This window comes from Alexandromys fortis, unplaced genomic scaffold, assembly GCF_014885135.2.
Source record: "Alexandromys fortis isolate MF-2015 unplaced genomic scaffold, M_Fortis_MF-2015_v1.1 scaffold_50, whole genome shotgun sequence".
Taxonomy (NCBI): Eukaryota; Metazoa; Chordata; class Mammalia; order Rodentia; family Cricetidae; genus Alexandromys; species Alexandromys fortis.
Window position 1 is genome coordinate 8,892,767 of NW_026067932.1, and position 24,261 is coordinate 8,917,027.

At 49.1% G+C, this 24,261-nt stretch overlaps 1 protein-coding gene and 1 long non-coding RNA gene across 2 annotated transcripts in view; one reads left to right on the forward strand and one right to left on the reverse strand.

Annotated features, from left to right (window-relative positions):
• The window catches only part of Nt5dc3 (5'-nucleotidase domain containing 3), a 44,696-nt gene extending 20,902 nt beyond the window's left edge, over window positions 1-23,794 (reverse strand). The window contains exons 1-2 of the mRNA XM_050145548.1: window positions 23,492-23,794; window positions 3,011-3,195 (exon numbers count right to left, since the gene is read on the reverse strand). Of these exons, the coding sequence (XP_050001505.1) occupies window positions 3,011-3,195; window positions 23,492-23,681 (375 nt within the window). The 5' untranslated portion in view covers window positions 23,682-23,794. The remainder of the gene's footprint in view (window positions 1-3,010; window positions 3,196-23,491) is intronic.
• LOC126503712 (uncharacterized) lies at window positions 3,123-14,272 on the forward strand. The gene is made up of 3 exons (XR_007592368.1): window positions 3,123-3,232; window positions 9,020-9,501; window positions 13,914-14,272. It is a non-coding gene; the product is annotated as an uncharacterized lncRNA (long non-coding RNA).
• Window positions 23,795-24,261: the final 467 nt, after the last annotated feature.

Genomic DNA, 24,261 nt, shown 5'->3' on the forward strand with positions numbered 1-24,261 from the left:
TGCATGAGAATCCAGGCACTTTCTCCCCTCGGCCCAGACCTGAGAGCACCCTTCTGCCAGCTTCTGCCTGTAGGTGCTGCCACGTCCATTTTGCAGAAATAAAAGCAGGACAGGCATCACCCCAGGGAGCCTGCCAAGCCACATGGCTGTGGCTTCCTGGAACCGCCAGGCACCACCTGCCTTCATGAAGGCGCATGGCAAGTTTCAAGTCAGCCTGCACCAGCAGTGACTTGAATGTCACATTTGAGCTCATTTATCTTACACCTGTGTGCCTGCCAAGAAATCCCCAACCTGATATTTCTCCTCGTGGGTGTTCTCAGACTTCTGAACACCATGTACAGTTCTGCGTATTTATTGAGATACTCACCAAAGCCCACACTAACGCAGCCACAGGGACATGGCTCTGCTCAGTGACTGAAGGCCAAAACTGCAGAGCCTCTGAGCCTCCGCCAGCCTGGGGCGGGGTCAGGAAGATGTACTCAGGGTCAGGAAGCAGCACAGTGGCTGAGTCAGCACTGGGACCTGGATCTGTGTCACCTCTAGGTCCACCCTAACTGACTTAATCTATTCTGAATCAGCCCAGCACCCTGTCTTAGTTGGGGTTTCTCTTGCTACATAAAACACCATGACCAAAAGCAACGTGGAGAGGAAAGGGTTCTTGTAACTCTCAGTCCGTGCTCCATTGCTGAGGGAAGTCAGGGCAGGAGCTCAAGGCCCAAACAGAGCAAAGGCCGTGTGAGTGCTGCTTACTGGCTTGCTCCCCATAGCTTGCTCAGCCTGTTTTGTTGTAGCACCCAGGACCACGTGCCCAGAGGTAGAACTCAAATCAATAAGCTGGGCCCTCCAGCATCAACCAAAGATCAAGAAAATGCCCTACAGACTTTCCCACAGGCAATCTCATGAGGCGTTCTCTCTAACGAGTTTCCTCTTCTCTGATAACTCTAACTGTGTCAAAGTGATAAAAACCAACCAGGACGGCCCCTGTCCTAGAAGCTTACCACTCCCCTGTTACAGCAGCAGCTACCAACTCAGAAGCTCAACAAGCTGGCTAGACACTGCATTTCCATAGTAACAGAATAGTCGAAAAGCCCCCGCAGGACAATGGCTTCAGGAAGAACGTGAACATCCTGATAAAGTTCAAAGTTGCCCTGTACAGGACAGCCTGGTGACATTAATACCTCAGTGCAGCAGAGGACTCAGGCATCCCTCATGGGCGCTTGGGTACCCACGGGCAATCCCTACTGCCCTGGAGCCTGGCCGTGTTCCACTTCAGTGGCTAACAGCAGCTCTCTGAACGGCTAACCACAACAAAAACCCCAAGGCAGAAATGCATGAGAGCTCCGAAGGGCAACATGGAGAGGTAGGGAGGAAGTTCCCAACTGGACGGACCCGAGCGCAGATCTCTTGTGCGTCCTGCTCCTGTGGTCTCTAAGGCAGAGAACAGAAGCAGGGGGCTGTGGAGAGAAACAATGACACTGGCCCTAGTTCATGCTGGGTGTCTTACAGACACCAAACATCTGTAACCCAGCTCACACTTGGTGATCACAGCAAAACCCCGAGGGAGGTGCTGTTCTTAAACCTGTTTTCTACAGGAAGCCAAGTCCAGAGATGCAGTGGATAGATGGATCTGGACCACAGAGAAGGCTACCAAGCATTCGGCTGGAGACCACGAGCTCTCAGCATTCGGCCAGAAGTGGGGGACAGTACCGACAGAAAGCTAGGACAGGATCCCATGTTCCAGGCAACAGCGAGCTCGGAGCACACCACAGCTGGGCAGCGGAGCCATCCCCTGGTGCCTGCTGAGGGACAGTGGCAGGTGGAAGGTGGGGCAGAGCTACCTGGCTACTCAGGGCCTGTTCCCCTTGGAGGAGAACAGACGAAGAAATGTGGATGACAAAAAGTGTAAAAACAGAAGAAAGTTGCCGCTCGGGCATTTTTGCCCTTTCTACATCATGGATCAGGACAGCGTAACTGCGTAAATCCACTGAAAAACACAAGTACAAAGAGACTGTGCCCAACGCCAGGACTTTGGCCCCTCCCATCTAGTACCAGGGGGATGGTTTCTCCACACTGGTCACACTTTGTCACATCTGAGAGGGGACAAACTGCAGATTTCACAACCTCGGTTTCCAGGTTACTCACTGCACCCCAGGCCACCTCTACTGGCCAACCAGACCAAAATCACACCCCTTTGGCTGTTTCCCCAGCTCCCTGAAAAAGCTACTCCCACTATTGGCAGTGCCTCTTTAACCCTCTGCTCTGGTGTCCTCAGGAGGTCTACCAGATGGCTCCACCACTGACCATCCCAGTCCCTGACTCCCTCTGGAACAATGTCTGTGACACCCCCGTTACCCTTCCTGCATCCCCAGCAGGCCATGGCTCATAAAAGCCAGAGATGAAGCATGGGGGGATGGGGGAGAAACGGATGGGGGGAGGGAACGCATGGGCAGAAGAGCTCAACAGTGACCACCACCAAGGACAGAACGCTCAGCACACGGGGAGCTCCCAAATCACAGCAAAGCCCTGGGGAGACGGGCAAGGTCACAGGCACATTTCTGGGGTAGTATAGGGGTTTAAAGGGCATGCTCCTGATTCCAGAACTGGAGGGGTGGAGCTTGCTGACTGACAGTCTAGCCTAATTGGTAAGCTCCTGGCCAATCAGAGACCCTGTCTTAAGAGAGATGGGCAATACTCCTGAGGAAGACACACAAGGCTGTTCTGACTCCCACCTGTACACACACTTGCACACATCCATGCATTTACACACTCACGAGCACTCATGCATGCATGCCCACACACACATGTGCACATATACGTACAGCCAGGTTCTAGAGAAGTAAGAGTCACTTGGAAACTAGAATGGACCAGAAACTGACCATTCCCCCTGCAGCCACTCACCACAGGACTTCTGAACAAGTGCAGGGCCTGGCATGACCGCACCGGGTTGTTTACTCGTCAGACGTCGAAGGGGTCAAAGGGAAAAAGGACAGGAAGGTCTCTATGGCCTTACCCTGTGTTCATTGATGAGCAGGTCCCGTGCGGCATTGAAGATGAGCGTGTGGAGGTGCTTGGAGTAGAATACCAGGGTGTAATCATAATCAAAGCCGTAAATCTCGATGTCTGAGAGGCTCATCTCGTTGTTGGAGAAAATGGCATCTGGGTTCAGCAAGTTGTTCATGATGGAAGGAACCAATTCTAGGAGCAGAACAGAATCCGTCATCTCACAGCAGAGGTAAGAGCCGAAGGGCTTCTAAACCAAAGGGGCAGTTTACACACTCATGCGATGTCCAGAACAGGCAGATCCAAGGCCAGGGACACAGCTCATCAGGAGAGCGCTTCAGAGAAGGAGAGAAGGGGAGAAAGGGGAGAAGGAGCAGGGAAAGGTAGGTCGTGGGCACAGAGGGCAGCTTAGTTGCTGTGTCACATGGGTGAGGAAGCGACTGTTGCTGGGGGCAGAATGTCTTTCCAGTGGTGAAAATATTCTCAATTTGATTGTGATAATGGCCATGGCAGAAGGCCTTTTATGAATATGCCAAAAGCCACGGGTGGGGGTTCTGGGAGTGTTCATTGAATTCAGAGGTAGCAACATCTCATCTCAATGAAACTGTCACTGAGAAAGAGCATGTGCTTCAATGTCCCAAGAGATTGGCTTTTTTTTTTTTAATATATGCTGGTTACAGATTGTATAAGTATACATCATGGAATTTAAATACACCTCACTATCAGAGAGAGAGAAGAAAACTAGCATTCAATGTATTGGCTACCAGTGTTTTTCCATCTATATCCTATAAGGCTGACCTTGCTGCACACACAAGCCTGTATGGCAGTCTCCGGGGTTCATATTCAACCACAGCTCACAGTATTGCAGACTCTGAGAATATGACCTTATGCTGCTACATAAAACCTCGATATACGCATTACATGGGTATGCCATAACCGACCCAACACTTGACTGGTTTAATTTTTTCCCATGAATAATAACACCTTTGTGACGAGCATGTAACTTTCTTCAGCTGGCTTATCAGAGGTGGGATCACCCCACATACCGGTACTCGGGGTCCACTGGACACAAAAGCAGTTCTGCAGTCTTTCTGTGACAGGTCCCTCCATCTGAGGGGCTGCTATTACATCTCTTTTATTCTTCCCTGAAGGGATTTTGAAGGTTCTTTCTACCTTACAATGTCGAGTTCAAACAGACCCTTACCACAGTCCAAGCTGGAGGCCGGGGCTGTGGACCAGCGGCAGAGTGTCTGCTCGGCATGCACAGGGCCATTTGGTCCCCAGCACGGGAAAAAATAATCTTAAGATGAAGGAGAGAAAGTCAGAGACTTTATTTCTGCATTATGTCGGGATACTTTCCTATTTTTATGCCCCTGGAACATAATTCACCTTTAGCCCTGGATCACCACCACCCAGGATTGTTAACAAGAGTAGATTCAGAAGGCAGGAGAACGGCAGTCGACAATGCTAAAAGCCATGTCCACACGGAGCTTCCACCCTCATGACCTCATTTCAGACACCACAGAAGTCTGAAGACGGCATCCTGCGGCCATGTTGGTGCCTTTCACAGCGCGTAATGGAGAATGTGACTGCTGCGTCTCAAGCATCTCAAGGTCATCAGATATACTGAGGCGCTGTGCTGTGGTGCAGCAGGCAATAGCTCTGTGGTCTGATGGCGCTGGAGAAATCAACCAACCAGTGAGGTCTCGGGCTCCGGGGCTCCCTGAGGGATCTTCAGGGGCACTGCAGACCAGACACTGCGCAGTGTGTTATAAGAGACAGAAAGGACATACACTGATCCAGGTAGCCAGTACTAGCAGTTACTGGACAGTGGCCTCCAGAACTAACCTTGGGGCAAGCACAAACAGTCCTATACTGCTAAGAGGATATGCGATTGTATTCTTCCACCTTCTACCATCTTATGGGTCAGACTCTGCTTGAACCAGCTCACAGGGCAACAAGCGCTGGAGGCAGCGGCTCTCTGGAGCTGAGGGCAGAACCACCACACGATCACACCAAATTCAGCCTGTCTGGATTCCATGACTCAGAACAAGTCTATCAAAACAGCTGTTAACTCACTACATCACACAGGCTGGTTCCAAAGCCCCAGGCTCAAGTGGTCCTCCAGCTGGGGCCTCCCAAACAGCTGGGATCATGAGCACACACCTCTACGCTACAGCCAGCAGCCACTAGTTACTAAAGATTTGCTCCATTTAATCCTTTTAGCTATCCCATGGCATGCATATGCATTATCTCCATTTTACATGGCTATGATCGAGGTACAGAGCACCCATAATTTCCTGAAGGGCACACAACCACCCAACAATAAAACAAGCATTTAACCTGAGAAGTCTGGCTCCAGAATCTGGGTTTTTAACTCCCTGCCCCCAGATCACGGGGATCTGGCTGCAATGGTGACGGTGCATGTTCTTCTAAAATAAACAGGAGGACTGGCCAGGTGGCTCAGCAGATAGGAACCCTTGCCAAAGCCCTGAAGACTTGTGTGTGATCCCTGGAACCCACATGGCAGAAGGAGAGAACTTACTCCTACAATTTATCTCTGACTCTGCAGGGGTGTGTCTGCTCCTGCCAGCCCCCCAAAGTTAATATTTTTAAAAACAAAGACATAGCTAAATAAAGTGGAGCCCACCCACTATTCTTCTTTCTATGAACAGCAGCACAGTAGCTACCAGGGGGCACCCAGGGGGTCAAGAGGCGCTCACCTTACCAGGCAATGGCTCCAGTCACAGGACAGAACCCCAGCTACAGCCCAGGGAGCTAGACCCCTTGGGAAACCCAGCAGAAGTTAGAAACACCTCACGACCTGTAAACAGTGCCAGATGGTAACCCCTAAGTCTTTACACCCCACGGATTCCAGGCCAGTGATGATGGATGCAGATTTTGCTCACGCTGCATTTCACACGTGGCTTCCCCACAAACAACACATTTTCATTAGTGTCCCTCATCAAAAACAACAAGGCAACTGCTTTGGTTTCAGGGTGACAGAGGTGGCTCTTTCATTCACAAATGTGGCCCCGGTCTGAGGAGAGCAAATAAAGTGGCCTTTGAAGAAAACAGGAGGTGACAGATCACACGCACTCCCGCCAGGAGGGCAGCATCTAATACCAAAGATCCTGCGCTGGGTGCTGCTATTTTCTGAGTGTGACAGGCTCATCCAGATGATGTAGGTAAAGCAGGTTTGCTTATGAAGGAACCGAAAGCTCCCCTTTCACAAATGACCTTTGAGTGGGAGGCTCCAACAGCCGGCTTTAATCGAGGCTTGTATTTATAAAAAGCCCTGGCAAGGAAGCCCATCCGCTTTTCACAACCTGAAATGGTGCCCTAGTGCAGGGGGAAATCCCCACAGGTCAGCTCGGAAGAGAGCTGCCCAAGGCTCCCCAGGGCTGGACACCACACAAGTGCCGCCACTCAACACCTGGCTGTGGCAAATGCTGTCTTCAACATGGGCACAAGGCAAAGCGTCAGAAACCTAAAGGGATCTCAGATCCTCTCTGTGTCACCGAAAACGTGATGTCACGAATACAATGGCCCTCCTAGTCATGGAACTAACTCTGCAAAAGTAGAAACAGAAGCCAGATGGTGGTGGCGCACGCCTTTAGTCCCAGTACTCCTGAGGCAGAGGCAGGCGGATCTCTGGGAGTTTGAGGCCAGCCTGGTTGGTCTATAGGGTGAGTTCTAGGGCTGCTACACAGAGAAACTTTGTCTCAAAAAAACCTAAACCAAAAAACAAACAAAATAAATAGTAACAGGAGCTGGTGTGGATTTAGGAAGTGAATTCCTTTTACACACAAGAGAACAGCAAGATGAACAACTGCACGGTGCTGGGGAGTGGAGAAGCAGCTCTGAAGCCAGCGGGCAGCTCTGAGCTCCAACGAGCCAAGTTGAGCTGGAAGCTGTGTCCCCCAGCAGACAATGTGGGATATTCAGAGGCCCCAGCACACTAGGAGGCTTCTGGTTCTCTATCTGCTAATCATTTCCACAAAGCACTGGGAAACAGCTGATGGCAATACCAACGCTCTGGGAGCTGAGGTAGCCTGAACTACACAGTGGCGGAACCCGATCAAAGAAGAAGGAAGAAGGAAGAGGAAGAGGAAGAAGAAGAAGAAGAAGAAGAAGAAGAAGAAGAAGAAGAAGAAGAAGAAGAAGAAGAAGAAGAAGAAGAAGAAGAAGAAGAAGAAGAAGAAGAAGAAGAAGAAGAAGAAGAAGAAGAAGAAGAAGAAGAAGAAGAAGAAGAAGAAGAAGAAGAAGAACTAGTAGTAATTGTTGTTACAGGCATTCTGTTTTGATTTGGGCTTGTGGTTTCTTGCTGTATTATGGTAAAATAATACACTCAAACAAAATTTATATCCTAATTATTAACTGTGGTTGGGTAGCTTTAAGCACGTTCACTCCTGGGTTCCCATCACGGCCATCCAGCTCCAGAGCTCTTTCTAGCAACACTGAAACACCACACTCACTGGGTCACACCCCACCCCCACCCCCAGCACCACCCCACCATGTCACCAAGAGTCTGCCTGGGTCCTCAGCATCTGTCCTTCACATAATGTACTCGGCTTCACCCATTGGGACGTGCCCATGATCTCCTCCCCTCTCCTTTTCCTTATTGTTACATTTACCCAGCAGCACCGGTGTGTAGGTCAGAGAGTGACTAGAGCGGTTGGTTCCCTTCGTCCACCAGTGGCCCCGGAATCTACCTCAGGCCCCGAGGCTCAGCAGCACAAATGCCTTCCCCACTGAGCCATCTCCAGTCCCATGGTGTACTGACAAACTTCCATACTGTTTTCTTAGCAGTTTCGCCGTTCTTCTGATTTGCTTTTTTGTTTTGTTTTGTTTTTGTTTTTCGAGACAGGGTTTCTCTGTAGCTTTGGAGCCTGTCCTGGAACTAGCTCTTGTAGACCAGGCTGGCCTCAGACTCACAGAGATCTGCCTGCCTTTGCCTCCCGAGTGCTGGAATTAGAGACATGCACCACCATGGCCCGGCTTGACTTGCTTTTTAAAGACCCCCTCAGAATAGCATTCCTTGACTAAATTCTATGTTTACTGCTGACAGGAAAAGAAAATGAATGAAGGCAAAATTTAGGAAAGTCCACTATCGTCCCTCTATTCAAGCAACTGTTTTAAACTCCGTAAAGATCTGAGCTGGGGAAGTCAACTTCAGCCAACCTTGCTTGTCCCCCTTTATATGCACAAATGCTAAATGACTCTCCATTAATAAAAGGCGTCCAGTCAGGGAAAGCTATTGCTGTCGCAGAGTAAATGTGGAGCGTGTGTCAAGTAGAAATCTACTATGGCCGGGGTTGTATCAAGGGATCTCCTCACGTATCTAAAAGGCGCAGTGACTGTCACTCAGCCATTGGGCGGTGCCGAGAGAGTCGTAAAGGTTGACCAAGTGAATACTGGGGAGATGCCCCAGTCAGTCAAAGTACCTGCCATGCCAGCAGGAAGCCAGACTCCCTGGTACTCATGTAAAAAGCTGGAAGCGACGGTGTGGGTGTTTGAAACCCCAGCATGGCGCGCAGACAGAAAGAGAAGTGGATCCCGAAAATTCATGGCTAGTCTATCTGGACCAACATGTTCTGGGTTCAGGGAGAGATGCTGCCTCAAAATTTAAGGTGGAAGGAGATCAAGGAAGATCTCTGCATGCTGACCTCGGGTCTCCTCGGGCAAGCACACACATACATGTGTCAAACATGTCTCAAGTACATATAACGGGAGTAAGCGAGAGAGGGAGAGACAGACAGACAGACAGAAATAAGCAAGCAAGTTACTTCCTCCTGGTAGTGTCCCGGGGAACAAGCAGGAATGTGCTAGGAAGGTAAGCTGACAAATGAGGGTCCCGTGACAGCCGGGATAAGCGCCAGCTCTTTGTGCTCAGCCAGTGTGGTTTCACCATCTCCAACCTGCGCCTGTCCAGTCAGGCCCTCTTTCCAAGCACTGGGGGCGGTGGGGACAGAGTGCTAATTTCCTCCCTTTCTCTTCCATTCCTGGTTCCGGCCAGCTCTGCCCCCCAGTTCCTGAGGAGGCACAAGTGGTACCCATCACCTCCAATGCAGCCTGTGGCAGATATGACAGCAGTGCCTCAAGACACAGAAGTTGGAAGGCCAAGTAACCACACGGGAGTGGGCTGACCTAAGGACTCGGCATCGATGAGGAATGAACACTAGACGAGACATCCATAAGAACAGCTGACCAGGACCTCCAGACGCACTGAGCACACAGGGCATGTGAGGTCTGTCTGGTTCTGGACTCCAGGGGGAACGTACAGGAGCGACCCAGGACAGTGAGGAGCTCAGAGTAGGCACAGGACATCCCCTGACCACTGTCTTGTATTTCCCCCGCCAGGCAGGGGCATTTCTGGGTCTGTTCAGTAATTTCGAAGAAGAACCATTGTTTTGTTTTGTTTTTGTTTTTCCTTCCAAGTCTGGCCTGAGGAAACATAAATCTGGAGGAGCAAGGGATCCCTACCAAGAAGCTGTCAAGGTAAGAAGCAGGGGGGAGCACCCAATGACATTACTTCAGTGCCAGGACCACAGCCTTGAGACATTTTCATGACACAGCCCATAAAACATCTTCTCTTGATTCATTTTATCTTTGTGGCGCCAGGAATCTCGTGCACATGGAAAGCCCTGTAACTTCAGCTTCTCCTCAAAAAAAAAAAATTTTTTTTTTTTTTTTTGCTTAAACTAAGTCAGCTGAAGTTTTTAATTGCTTTTCAAGGATATCCGGCTACTCAAAGTTCTTACTGCCTTAAATGCTTAAACTTTAGCTCTGCATTAAAGGTCTCCCCACCTCTCCAATCTTAAACTTCCCTCCGACATCAGCGGGCTGAGTGCCTGTGGCCTGTGACTCCACCACACACCGTTAAGACCGTGTCAAAGTCTGCCTTTCTTTTTTTTAATATATATATTGTATGCCTGCACACCATACCAGATCTCATTATAGACGACTGGGCTGGGAACTGAACCCAGATCCTCTGCAAGAGCAGCCAGCGCTCTTAACCTCTGAGCCATCTCTCCAGCTCAAAGTCTGCCTTTCTATGCGTGCTACATGGAGAGAATGTTGAGAAAGTTGTTCTCACACAGAATGTAGCAAACCATACGCCATGTGAAACAGTTTAAAAATAAACATTTTAAGTATTAAAAGGTATAAAATTTATGAAAAGCACATAACTTTCCAAGTATCAAATTTTTTAAAATCCAAAGAGTGTGTTGAAAAGCAAAGTATCAACAGATTTACAAACTAGGGGCATATTAGACAAAAAAAAAATCAAACAGAAATGTCCTTAATAAAGTTTAAAATCCCCAGAAAGACATTAACCAGCTAATCGACAAGTGTTCAGCCACCCCATCTTTAAAAAGGTAAATAAAAACGTCTGGGCACAGTTAACAACTGCGCTCTCTGACGGGCAGACGCACATGGTCTACCGTGTTGGCTCACATACATGTTTTTCAACGGTAAGCAGGTAGTCCTTAGCAAAAAAAAAATAATAAAAATAAGACATCACTTTCCTCTCATCTAGGGCAGTGATTCTCAATCTGTGGGCTGCAACCCCTTTGGGAAGTCAAATAACCATTTCCCAGGGGTCACATTTCAGATATCCTACATATCAGATATTTAATTATGATTCATAACAGTAGCAAAAGTACAGTTATGAAATAACAACGGAAGTAATTCTATGGTTGGGGTCACCACAACATGAGGCTGCAGCATTAGGAAGGTTGAGGGCCACTGGTCTAGGATGCTCTTGTTCCTAGTGCTGTCTGGAAGTACTCTGCTTTCGGTAACAAAGGAGGCAGACACGGTGCTGGTGTTGGTGCTGGGGACTAGGGACTGGCTCCAGGCAGTTTCAGCACAGAAATCGGTGCCTGGCGAACTCTGGCAGAAAGCCAGCCATCAGCACCAAGAACGCCGTACCCTTTGACCCACACTCTCGCTTTCCAGGAAATCTCTGCTAGGGAAATCCTCAGAGATGTGGATAAAGATGCACATGTGAAGATATTGTTGCAGTGATTCCAATAAGGCACAAATTGGGGAGATAGGCTCATCTCAGACACTGAGCTCAGGAGCCCAAAGCACGTTGTTAGTAAGACATGACCAAACGGGGGCTGGAGCCCAGTGGACAACTCTCAAGTTCAAATGAGCAGGAGCCACAATCCCAGAACATGGCGATGACATTTTCTTGATGGAATGTTATTTCACTTTATTTATGAATAAATTTATACAAATTATTTAGTTATGCCAGGCATGGTATTGCATGTTTGTAATTCCAGCACTGGATGGAGAATTCCGGAGAAAGAGCCTGTCTCAAATGTTAAAGGGCCAAGATGATAACTCATTGTCTCACTGTTTACCTGGCATCGAGGTTTGACCTTAGCACCACACATAAAACAAAGTTATTCAGCTATGCTTTTTTGTTATTATTATTATTTTGGTCATATGCCAGATTTAAGATCTTTCTGGGGAGGAGGGACAGGAAAAGAATATATAAACTCAAAAAGCCTTGCAGAAGAAGCAGAACCGTTTCTCCTAGTGAATTTTACCAGTTACAAAAAGCAGACGGAGTCTCTTACTTTGCCAATATACCACCTGGCTCTCTGTGGACTGCCACAGTGCCCAAAGGACCAAGTTCTCCTAGTGGACAGTAGTCACACGCGCTCAACACTCTGTGGGAGCCACTGTGTAAAGTCAAGGCCATGGACCGCACTTACTTCAGGGCTCTAGCTACTATGCCCATCTACAGAGGAGAGACACAGGGGTGGTGTAAGATCAGCAGTTCAGGGCCCATCATATTCTGTGGTAGGCAGTGTGCCAGGGCTTGAATGGAGTGCCCCCCATAGGCTGGCATATTTGCATACTTCATCTCCCCCCACCCCCGTCAGTGGCGCTAGTTGAAGAGGTTTAGGATGGTGGACTTGCTGGAGAAAGTTAGTCACTGAGGTGGGCTTTGATATTCAAGGCCTCCAGTCTCTTTTTCTGCTTTGTGCTTGTGGTTGAGATGCGATCTCTTGGCTTCTTGTTCCTGTTGCCTCGGCCATGCCTCCCCTTTAAGATGCATTCTTATCCCTCTAAGTCAAAATAAACTCTTCTTCCTGTAAGTTGCCTTGGTCATAGTATTTTTAAGGAATTAATGCACAATTATTTCAAAGATTTTATTTTTTATTTTGGGTTTTAATTGTTTGAAACAATGTCTTTCCATGTATCCCTGACTGAACTGGACCTCACTAGTACATACCAGGCTGGCCTCACACAGAGTGCTGGGATTAAAGGCATGAGTCACCAAGTCTGGCCCACAATATGTTTCTATATTCATAAATCAACCAAAGATTTATGATAGATGTTCCTTGGCTTATAAAAGGAGAACACCTATAGCCCAAGATAAGTTAAAAGTATCATAGTTGAATGCATTTGGCCAGTCAGAAGAGTGGCTCACTGGTAGGGTATCTTTGTTTTTTTTTTTTATTTTGTTTTGTTTTGTTTTTTTTCGAGACAGGGTTTCTCTGTGGCTTTGAAGCCTGTCCTGGAACTAGCTCTGTAGACCACGCTGGTCTCGAACTCACAGAGATCCGCTTGCCTCTGCCTCCCGAGTGCTGGGATTAAAGGTGTGCGCCACCACCGCCCGGCACTGGTAGGGTATCTTCAAACCACTTATAAGGTTTATAACAAGGTTTGGGATCAACCCCCAGGACTGGCCCTCCTAGAGGGCCAGGAGCATTTAACACATTTAACCTATTAAATGCTCAGCCTGGCCTACATCTCTTGTAGCCTGAGAACACTCAGTGTCTTAGTTAGAATTTCTATTGCTGTGAAGAGACACCATGACCATGGCAACATTTAATTGGGGTAACTCACTGACAGTTTCAGAGGTTGAGAGGTTCAGTCCATTATCATCATGGCAGGGAGCATGGCAGTGTGCAGGCAGACATGGTGCTGGCTACATTTGATCAAGAGGCAACAGGAAGTGGTCTCTGTGTCACACTGAGCAAAGCTGGGGCAAAAAGACCTCAAAGCCCACCTCCAGCAGTGACACACTTCTTCCAACAAGGCCACACCTACTTCAACAAGGCCACACCTACCTCAACAAGGCTACCCTCCTAATAGTGCCACTCCCTTTGTGATGGGAGGGGGAGGGGGCAATTACATTCAAACTACCAGACTTAGGTTAGATTACAACTAGACAAAAATCACCCAACAAGCATACTGTAGAGGGTGGGCTGTTTCTTTCACTAACCCTGCTAGTGCATCTCAGCCCTTATAAGAAACAGGGTCATGCACACAAATTCCAGCTCCTTCCAGGCCACGGCCGCAGCCCCAGCAGCTGCAGTTGCTGATCGAAGGCAAGACACCTGACTCACGGTCCCACCCACCTCTTGGCATGGGCACTTGCCTCAGAATGAGCAAACCAGGCCAGAAGTCTTTCTAGATCTCTGCTTTCACTTCATAGCTTTACTGAGGTGAAACCATGTGCGATCGGCATGCCTATCCAGCATGGAAGTCCAAAGAGATAAGGAGCAGCCCCTCAACCCCAGAGGCCTCAGCTCTCCCTCCCTCTGCCCCTGCTGAATTTTGAAGTCAGATTTCTACACTCATCTCTGGAGCCTTCTGCAAATGAGGTCATCCAATAAGCAGTGTTTTTTTTATAACCTGGTTTTCCTACTTGCGAACCTTACAGGGTTTTTTGCACCTACAGAGCTCCTGTGTGTCAGCACTAGACAAGGAATGAGGCAAGAGTTGTTATCTATAAAGCATGGGTTGTCGGTGGAGGAAATCAGCACACACCACACTGACAAAGGAGGGACACAAAGGGCTGGCTCTTGGGGAGGGCAGAAGGGGGGACAATGCAGACGTTACTAATATTCTATTAATCTACAGAGAAAATTTTCCTTTTCCACCAGGATTTTGCATCATCTCCAGGGACACGCAATCCATGACAAACAGAATTACTCATCTAAAAAACTGCTAATGCTCATGACATTTATACTACTCCCACTAAAAGTTAAAATTGTTCCTTATTACTCTGTAATATCTGTAATTCCCACTGCTCCATAGAAATCCATCACACTTCCTCAAGTTCCAGAAACAAACCCACATATAACTGCAATGAAATAAGATTAAATATAATGATTTGATGACAACTTAATCTTAAGGTAAGTCATTTAATAAAAACTAAACTTAACTGTTCAAGAGCAAAGATACTTAGCTTCAAGGGGCAGAGCTTCTTAGAAGAAAACAGAGCCAAAGATACCCAAAGATGAAAATGCATGGCAGGCTTGTTGCTAGGGTACAGGGAAGACAGAAAAGGACTGAACGGTAGTACCTTTCCTAGGTAACACACCAAGGAACCTCGCCATCACAGTCTGCGTGAACATGGGTGTTCCAAGAGGGAAATTGCCAATCTACAGGAAAACCAAGAGCAACCAAGATTAAGGAGCAGGGCCGGAGTAAGGTTAGCAAACCACTAAGTGTGCACAAATGCCAACACAGTAGGTTCTTTATAAACTTCTATCCGTTCTTTTTCCTACTCTGTTGTGGGATGATCTTTTTGTACACTGTGAAGATATATCTCTGTCCGGGCACCTTCTGATTGGTTTAATAAAGAGCTAAGTGGCCAATAGCTAGGCAGGAGAGGTAGGCAGGACCTCTAGGGAGAGAAAGGAACTCTGGGAAGAATATGAGGTGCTCGGATGCAGAGCAGGTCAGATGTACAGTATGGAAGAGAGGAAACAAGCCATGTGGCAGAACGTAGATTAATATAAATGGGTTAATTTAAGTTTTAAGAGCTGGGTGGGAACAAGCCTAAGCTAAGGCCAAGCATTCATAATTAATAAGAAGCCTCTGACATTATTTGGGAGCTAGGTCGGATACATTCGGTGCTCCAATAGACAGAGAGGTCATACCAGCCAGTGCCACTGCTTCTGCTGGTGCCACAGCTCAGCCCGGCAACTTGCCAGAGCTGGGGCAGATAATCGTAGCTCCTGGGTGGTGCCCATGGACCTAAGGCTCAGCTCTCACAGATCCAAGAGGGGCCAGCGCCATGTGCTAAGCAGAGTCACAGAAGGAGCCTACACACTCATGGAAGGAGCCTGTAGAAGTACAGAAGTCTTTGCAACATTCGGCAACATTTTCTGGGAGCCTTAGTGCACCAACAGTTTATGCTCACTATGTGCAACACCCCCTTCCTGTCCAGTCGATTGCACGGTGGGTAGCCTGGCCCTTTAAGGCAGTCAGACAGTCATGAAAAAAAAAAAGCCAGAGTCATTGCGAGAAAACCCGCCAAACAGGTATGGTATGCTTGAAAATATCCCAGCTGATATGAGGAACCTTATCTTTGGCACTAAAGTGGCTCTGGAGAAGCCTGGGGTGGACTCGGAAGCTGAGGAGGAAAAGTGAGGGGCCAGTGCAACTGTGCAAAGGGTTCGGGAGGTGTTTTTACTGCCAATGCCATTCCTGGCAAGTTCTCTAGAGAGCTGCAGGTTTGGAGACAAGGTGAAAGGTGCTGGAACTATATTGCTTCGCTGCTAGGAAAAGGCATCAAACGCCTGAGTTGAGGGACTTTCCGTGCCCAAGGGTTTTCATCTTTCTGCCCTGCCTCGAAAACTTCTCATAACACTAAATTGTAGCAGAAAAACAACGGCTAATTAAGTCGTCCCCGCAATCCCTGTGACTCAAAGAGGAGAGAAGGCAGGGCTGCACTTCAAAGAGCATCCTTGGCTGCCCAGGTGGGCCCTACTGTAATTACAGACTTCATGTATGAGGAAATGGAAGCCTGGCTGGAGGCAGCCTTCACCGATTTTCAAAATGAGAAGGACTACAAAGAACACCAGAATTCCTGGGCAGCGGTGGTGGTTCACACCTTTGATCCCAGCACTCAGGAGGCAGAGGCAGGCGGATCTCTGAGTTCGAGGTCATCCTGGTCTACAGAGAGACTTCTAGGACTTGTAGCCAGGGCTACAAAAAGAAACCCTGTCTCACAAACTCAAAAGGTGGAGGAGGGGTGGGATAGAAGACCAGAAGCTTCCAGAAGCTAAAAGGGCAGGGATATATTCTTCCCTGAGCCAGAAGAGGAGAAGGCAGCCTTGCTACCAGCTTGGCTTTAGCCCTGGACTCTGCCCACACACATGTCAGAGCACAAATGTTAGCCCCACAACGTGCAGACTCTGACTGGGGAAGAGCCAAGGCCAGAGGCTGACTGCTGCCTTTACCCTCTCCAGCCTCGGCATATGGTGGCATTTCCCAGAGGCTGCATGACGTCTGTACTACAGCAGGCTAAATGCAGAAGCAACCGGAGAGTCCAGAACTCTTGTATTCATCTACACGCATAGACAGAAACTTGCAAAATATGAAGCTATGCTGATATCCTAAACTTTTTTAATTTGGAAAAACATTTTCTAGCCAAAGAAGCCAGGCCAGGCGGTGGTGGCGCATACCTTTAATCCCAACACTCAGGAGGCAGGAGGATCTCTGAGTTCGAGGCCTGTTGCAGAATATTATTTTAAGATGCGTTATATTTGTTTATGCTGTGGGACATTCATTTTAATGATGCAAAGATGTGCTGCCGTCTTTTATGTTGCATTTGTTTAACTCTGTGAAGCTTTGATTCTTTGCCTCTGAAGCACCTGATGGTCTAATAAAGAACTGAATGGCCAATAACCAGGCAGGAGAAAAGACAGACAGGGCTGGCAGGTAGAGAAAGTAAACAGAAGGAGAAATCTGGGAGGAAAGGAAGAAGGGACGAGAGAAGGAAGACTCCAGGGACCAGCCACCCAGATACAAGGCAAGACATGGAGTAAGACTTAAAAAAGGTATGAGATAAAGATAAAAGCCCAGAGGCAAAAGATAGGGGGATAATTTAAGAAAAGCTGACTAGAAACAAGCCAAGCTAACGCTGGGCATTTATAGGTAAGAATAAGCCTCCGTGTGTGATTTATTTGGGAGCTGGGTGGCAGGACCAAAAAAGCCAAAAGAGTAAAACAAACAACAACATTTTAGCGTTCTAATGTGGGGCGATGTTGGGGGATAAAGACCCCTGGCCCCTTGACTTTCCTTGCCTGCCTCAGACCCTTCGCCTGCTGGACTGAACGGAGCAAAACACCTGTGCCCGCAGCTGCTCTGAGCACGAGACCCTGATGGGGGGGGGGTCCACGTGAGGCCTGCAGCTGAAAGATCCCGAGAGTTGGGCGTGGCTATCAGTTAAGAATCCCTATATAAGCTTCCCTGGAGCACAACAACGTTGGCACTCTTCTATCAAGGATGACCCGTGTCCATGTCTCTCTCTGCCTGTCTCTGCGCGTGTGTTTTTAAGTCTCCAGCATAGTTCCCGGCTCCCGTTCCGACCTGTAGTGGCACGGGCGCTATAGGCCTAGGGCGCTACAGGCGTAGTACCGTAGAGCGGACGCTGTGCTTTATAGGGCGAGAATAAAAGAAAATCTATCAACAACAGAGGCCAGCCTGGCCTACAGAGTGAGTGTCAGGACAGCCAGGGCTACACAGAGAAACCCTGCCCCGAAAAACCAAAAAATAAAAAGCCATTTATGTTAACAGGTAGCAATTTATTGTCGCATTGAACAAATCACTAGGTACACTTAATTTCAATATGCCTATAACTCCATATAAACGAAGCTTCCAGGATCTTTAAGAAGTGTTGTAGGTTTTGTTTTATTTGGGGGGAGGGAGGAGATATTGGTGCAAGGTACTCAACCCAAGGCCTCAAACATGACAACTACACACGGAACCCCTGAAAAAACTTTTCTCTGAAGAAATTTTAAGTTTACAAAAAGTTAGGATATAGCTACCTTAGCTACCTCTCTACCTCGCAAATGATGGTCACCAGTCACTAAGGGGCTGGAGAGGTTGCTCTGTGGTCAGGGGCATAGACTGCTCGTGCAGAAGACCAGGACTTGGTTCCCAGTACCCACATGGCAGCTTACAGCAGTCTAACCTCCAATTCCTGGGAATTGGAGGCCTTCTTGTGGCCTTAGCCAGCACCAGACAAACACATGGTACACACACATACAGGCAGGCAAATGGAGGATTGTGAGTTTGAGGGCAGCTTATGCCATATGGCTTTAAGAACCCCACCTCCGTTTTCTTGGAATTGTAAGTCTTGCTACATACCCTGCCTTTACAGTGGGTTTTGGGGACCCAAACCGTGTCCTCAGGCTTACTAAGCAAGCTCTTTAACTGCTGGGCCATCTCTTCCAATTAAGGATACGTCTGCAGCCTGGCTTTTGCTGCTGAGAGTCAAGACTGAGTGATCTACATAGAATTAGGGCTGGGAATGGGACTCAGTTGAGAGTGCATGCCTAGAATGCACAAAGTTAACCCCAAGCTTTTAGAGGAGACAACAAAATCAGTTAAGAAGTCATTCTCGACTCTACAGAGAGTTCAAGGCTGGCCCAGGAAAAAGAAAAACCTGGAGTGAATTTGCTTCTTTCACTAAGGAATATACATCCTGAGGAATATAGAGAAGAGAAAATGCTTAGGGAGATCAACTGGTAATTCCCCTAACAGCCTTGGCGGACAAAAGAATTTAATTCTAAAAATCAATATTTCAGGTGGTGGTGGCGCACGCCTTCAATTCCAACACTTGAGAGGCAGAGGTAGGGAGAGTTCTGTGAGTTCAAGGCCAGCCTGGTCTAGGGCTAACAAACAAATCGGCACTTCTCGGCCTTGGTAGCACCGACAGCCTAAGAAGCTAGTCTGCAGACATTCCTGGTCTGGAAATGCAGTTCACTTGGCAGAATGCTTCCGTAACATGAACAAGGTCCTGGGCTGGATCCAGCATCCACAACCCAGCTAGGTACAAGCTCAGTCTAGACTGGTCCCTGTGCTGGCTCTGCCACCAGCTCTCACCCACGGTGTGAGTCTTTCCACGTGGTAAGAATAACAGAAAACCAAACCAGCACTGGGACTTGGGGTGAGACGACCCCGGAAACCAATGAGATCACACATGAAATGTCCTGTGTGTGTACAACTGCCGAGGAAGTGTGATTTAGGAGTGCAAATGTGTCTGTTTATCCAAAGACAGGGTACAAGGAGTCTCCAGATTCCTACGGGCTCCTGACTCCACCGTCTGCCATTCCTAACTGCGTAAAGAAAGCACATTTCTGGCTGGATAGTGGCGAATCATCCAGCATTCGTAACATGCATTCTTACTAAACATATTATTAGAGATTCCAAAGTACAGAACCCCCAAAATGGAGCTACTAATGCAAAACTGGGGCCTCAAGATCAAATTTATTTAGGAAGCAAAATATCGACATCTTTTTTTTCTTGGAAACTCGTGGCTTTTAAAGGCTCTGGTTGCTTCTAAAGCTAGAACTGAAAAGCCCAGCTATAAAAAAAAAAATGGTGTGTGGATTTTTTTTCTCCATTTTAACAGCTGTATTCTCAGAAGATTGTAAGGCACAGTCCTAGAGATGCTAGTCTAAACTAACAAGATGTTAGTCTTGTAAGTTCTTCACCTGCAGCAGCTCCTGGAGGAATGAATGTATGTGTCATTAGTTATAATATAGCACCTTATATATGGTGAGAATTATCTGTGTCTTATGTTTATTTTGGGCCTGTTCTGCTTGCATCAGTAGTCCCTGCTAAGTACTGAAATTGTGTGTGTGCACATGTGTATGGTACATGTCTGTGGGTGCATGCCCCATGTGCACTCGTGCAGAGGACAGAGGGGCACATCAAGTGCCCTGTTCTGTCACCGTCTTACTGCCTTCAGACAGGGTCTCTCACTGAACCTGGAGCTCTCTGGGTTTTCTGTTTGGGCTTTTTCCTGCACACCTGTCTGGCCAGCAAACCCTAGAAACCCTCCTGTCTGTCTCCCCTGCTAGCTGGCGGTACAGTGAGGTGCCACCATGCCCAGCTTCTGTGGGTTCTGGGGATTAGAACTCAGGGCCCCATGCTTGTGCAGAAGCTCTCAACTGAACTGGCTCCCCCAATCTCCACAAATACCTAATTTCTGATGGATTATCAAACTCTTTCAACCCAGAACTGTGAATAAGCCTTTCTGTGTCTCTGAATATAGCTTCTGTCACTTCACAGTAATCCCCAGCTTTGCTGCCTATTTATCTTCTTCAACTACAGCCTTGCCAAGGGGGCAAGTATTCTAACCAGCCCTGCTCTTTGATTAACTCCTTAGAAAGGGAAGGGAGGGATGGAGGGAAGGGTGAGAGGGAGGGAGAGGAGGGAGGGAGGGAAGAAAGAAGGAGAAAGGAAGAAAAGATGGAAGGAAGGAAGGAAGGAAGGAAGGAAGGAAGGAAGGAAGGAAGGAAGGAAGGAAGGAAAATAACAACAAACCCACAAGTTATCCAAACCCAGAGTTGGAGCTGCCTCTCAGAGGGAAGACCGCCGCCTCTGTTCTGGAGACAAGAAAACAGGCCAATTACCTGAACACACTGAGAAGTCTAGACTTCCACCGAAATACAATACACAGTCAACAGGAACAGACCTCACACAAATACATCCAACCCTTGGCAGGACAGTCACACCAGTGGTTTCTCAGAACACTAGTCCAGGGGACCTTAAGTCCAGCACCACTGATGCTCGAAGCCACATAGCTATTTATTATGAAAATATTGTATAGGATATATGTAGGCAGAATACTGTATACATATAAATAAATAAATCTTTAAAAAAAAAAGGGGGGGGGGCTGGAGAGATGGCTCAGAGGTTAAGAGCACTGACTGCTCTTCCAGAGGTCCTGAGTTCAATTCACAGCAACCACATGGTGGCTCACAACCATCTCTAATGAGATCTGATGCCCTCTACTGGCCTATAGGATATATGTAGGCAGAATACTGTATACATATAAATAAATAAATCTTTAAAAAAAAGAAAAAGAAAAGAAAATATTGTGCTGGTCGCCACCCACCACTGCCCCTACCCCAGTGAGAAATAAAATGCTCTCCAGACTTAACCAGGTGTCCCCGGGGGTAAAGCCGCCCCTCTGCATCCTGCTGAAGACCAGCATCTAGAGTCTTGCTAGGGCTTATGCTGTGACATTCCAAAGAACTTTCCGAGCTGACTTCCAGATGGGGTGCTAAGACGTACAGGGGTAGCGATGAGGATCGCTAGATTAAACGTCTCCAGTAAAAATTTTTAAAAAATGGGAATTAATTCCAACGGGATGCTTTCCAGTGTGACCAGTCCTGGAAACTGTCACAGAAAAACAAGAAAGTCTGATAAACTGTGTGAGTCAAGGGGGCCTAACGAGACAACTTAGTGTAGCATGCAATCCTGGATGGGACCCCAGGACAGAAAGGGGATGTTAGGTACAGACAAAGGAAGAAGGGAAGGAGAGGGGAAGAGACAAAAAGGGCTGGGAAAACAGATGCCGGCTTTATAGGAACTACAGGTTTCTCTGTACACCCAAAACTGACCTGAAAAATGTTTTGTTTTGTTTTTTAACAAATTTCAGTTAAATTGGAAAGAAAAGACTGGGGTAGAAGGCATTAAAACAAAGCCTAAAGCCACAGCCCTTGCCGGGCAGGCATCTGAGTGACTGTACCTGAAGGAACTGTCTGGATTACGGAAAGGGATCAAGTGGCCAGAAAATGAAATTCTTTTCTCAGAATCAGGAAGTGGAAAGGTAAAACTCTCTCCTGAGGGGATAACTGAGGAGGGGGAGGGGCTCTTGCATCCCCATGGCCCTCTTCTGCCCTGTCAGCGGCTGTCACTTACCCCTCCCTCTAGACTTCACATCCATGGCCTGGTCCACAGCTTGGCACAGGCAGGCGGGTGAACAGATGCTGGACCCCCCGCCCAGACTCAGGAACCTGAGAATCAATAACCTTAAAGTCGGCTGCTGGGTACTTAACACATGCTCACTGAAAGGTCACGGACACCAGCCGGAGGAGGGTAGGGAAGCTGAGTACCCAAATGAGACAAAGAAGTCAGAGCCAAACTTAAAAGTCCCTGAGTTTTCAGGGGCGACAGAGGAACTATTTGTGAATGTGCTGTGGGCACAGAGAAGGGACCTGTGCACCGTGTACACACACTGCGGGGACCGGCGCACCGTGTACCCACAGTGAGGGGACCTGCGCACCATGTACAGTGTGGGAACCTGTGTACCTTGTACACACAGTGAGGGGACCTGCGCACCGTGTACTCGCAGTGAGGGGACCTGCATACTGTGTACACACAATGTGGAGACCTGCACACCGTGTGTGTACCCGTTGTGAGGGGACCTGTGTGTGCACCATGTACCTGTAGTACCTAAGTCACCTCCTCCACCCCCTACAGCGGCTACTATCTCCTGAGCACCCAAAAGGAGGAAGGGTGGGCGGCAAGGAGAAAAGAACAAACTTGCCAGGAATAGTGGCCCCCACCTGGGAGGGGACTTTAAGGCCCATCTCCAAGAACTTGCCTGGCCTAGACGATCTTCTCCATTTCTTCTCTCTCTAAGATCTGTAAATCCTAACCACTCCAAAGCAAATCTTTCCGGCCGCACCACATAACAGCTTCGAAATCCAGCTCTTGGCAAAGGAAAAACCAGAAACAATAAGCCACTCTTCCATAGAAGTCTGCATCGCTGACACGCTGGAAAATTATTCCAAGTGGGTTTTGTTTCGCTTGAACTGACCTCTGGCCAAAAGATGCAAACGGATCTTAGAAATCCTATAAAATGTACCTTCACCAACCCTCCCCGGGCCATCCTCCCCAACCGCCTCCCTGCAAAAGAATCAATATATTAAATCCTGAGTCTCCTCTGATAGCTTCAGTGTCTACGGCTCCCTGCCCCTTGACTCCAGGTTCCAAACAATCGGCAGCTGGGAAGAAACACAAAGCAAGAGACGGAACAATAGATTCCGGACTCTGGGTCAAAACCAGTCTTTGGTCAGGTCCCTTTCTTGCACTCAAATCTCTCCTTTGTCATCTACACAAAGGACGCGACCCCCTCCTCCTGAGGCTGCAGGAGGTGAGGGACGTTCTCAATGCCTGACACTAGTATAGTCTGGTTCCTCTCTCCATTCCTCCCTGCTTCCTACTGGAGCTTCTTCTCGGCTCACTTGGCCACAAGTACCCTCTCTCCATCGCAGAGGGCCGTGGATAACCAGACCCCCACACCCACTTCAAACAGAACGTTTCATCCTACTCCATCCCGCTGCACCAAGGAAACCGGCTCAGCCTCCTGACCCAGCCGCCTGCGCTGGAGCCTGTCTAGGACAGCGTGGCAGCTGGCTGGGCTGCCACTACCATTCCCTGGGTGAATGACAACACCTAACGGTGTTTGGGATAACATTTTCCGACTGACGCCCTTGGAACTCTCGCGGCTGCCCAGAGCACTTCCGAGGCCCACTCCTGGCTGAGCAATCCCCAGGTATGAAACAGCTTTCCAGGCATGGGAATGACAGAGAAGCAAGAGTTGCCAAGTTCTGGACTCTGTCTCCACGGGAGCCGCGCGGCAGAGATAGGGTGCGGGGCCCGAGGGTCCCCGAGCGGGCGGTGCAGGCTGGGGCTCGCACTCACTCACCGTCCGTGCTCCTCTTCGCCTCGTGGTAGCGCGCCCACAGGTATCGTTTCATGTCCACGGCGGCCGGGGCGGTGCACAGGCGCCGAGCACAGCCCGTGCGCGGCCGTCCCCGAGCTGCAGCTCCGCCACTGCTCCGCAGCCCGGCCGCCGCCGCTCTCGCCCCGCGGGCCACCGCGGCCACTGTGGCCATGCCGGCTCCGAACTGCCGGAGGCACGGACGGCCAGCGTCGGGAGGATTACCGGACGCGAGCCCGCGAAGCCTGTCTCTGTGCAAGCAGCCTCCGGGCCCAGGAACCAGCCTCCGAGGGGCGGGACCTAGGCGAGTCGGAGGCGGGGCCTGGAGACGTGGGCGGGGTCTATACGGAGGCGGGGTCAGGGGCTGGGCTTGGAGCTGCGGGGTGGGTGGGGCCTGAGGCTGAGACAGGGGCGGGGCCTGGCTGGACGGAGGGAGGCCGGGACTGAGTGGGACCTTCCGTGATTGAGTCAGAGGCGGAGTCAGGGGCGGAGCCTTGGGGAAACGGGGTGGGCGGAGCCTTAGATGCCTGGGCTCGGCTCCCGGTCTGCTGCGGTCACTTCCTGACCCCGCGAGGCGTGGGGGTGGCAGGGCAGTGGCACTTGAGACCGCATGGACTAGGATGATTCTTCTCCGACCCTATCGCCGCCCGCAGGACTCCTTGCTTCCTTCCTCTTGCCTTCCGTGGCGATTATGGTTGCACTGATAGGCACCCCTCACTAGGCACTCCTGCCCGGGTCCCAGCCTCTGGAAGGTG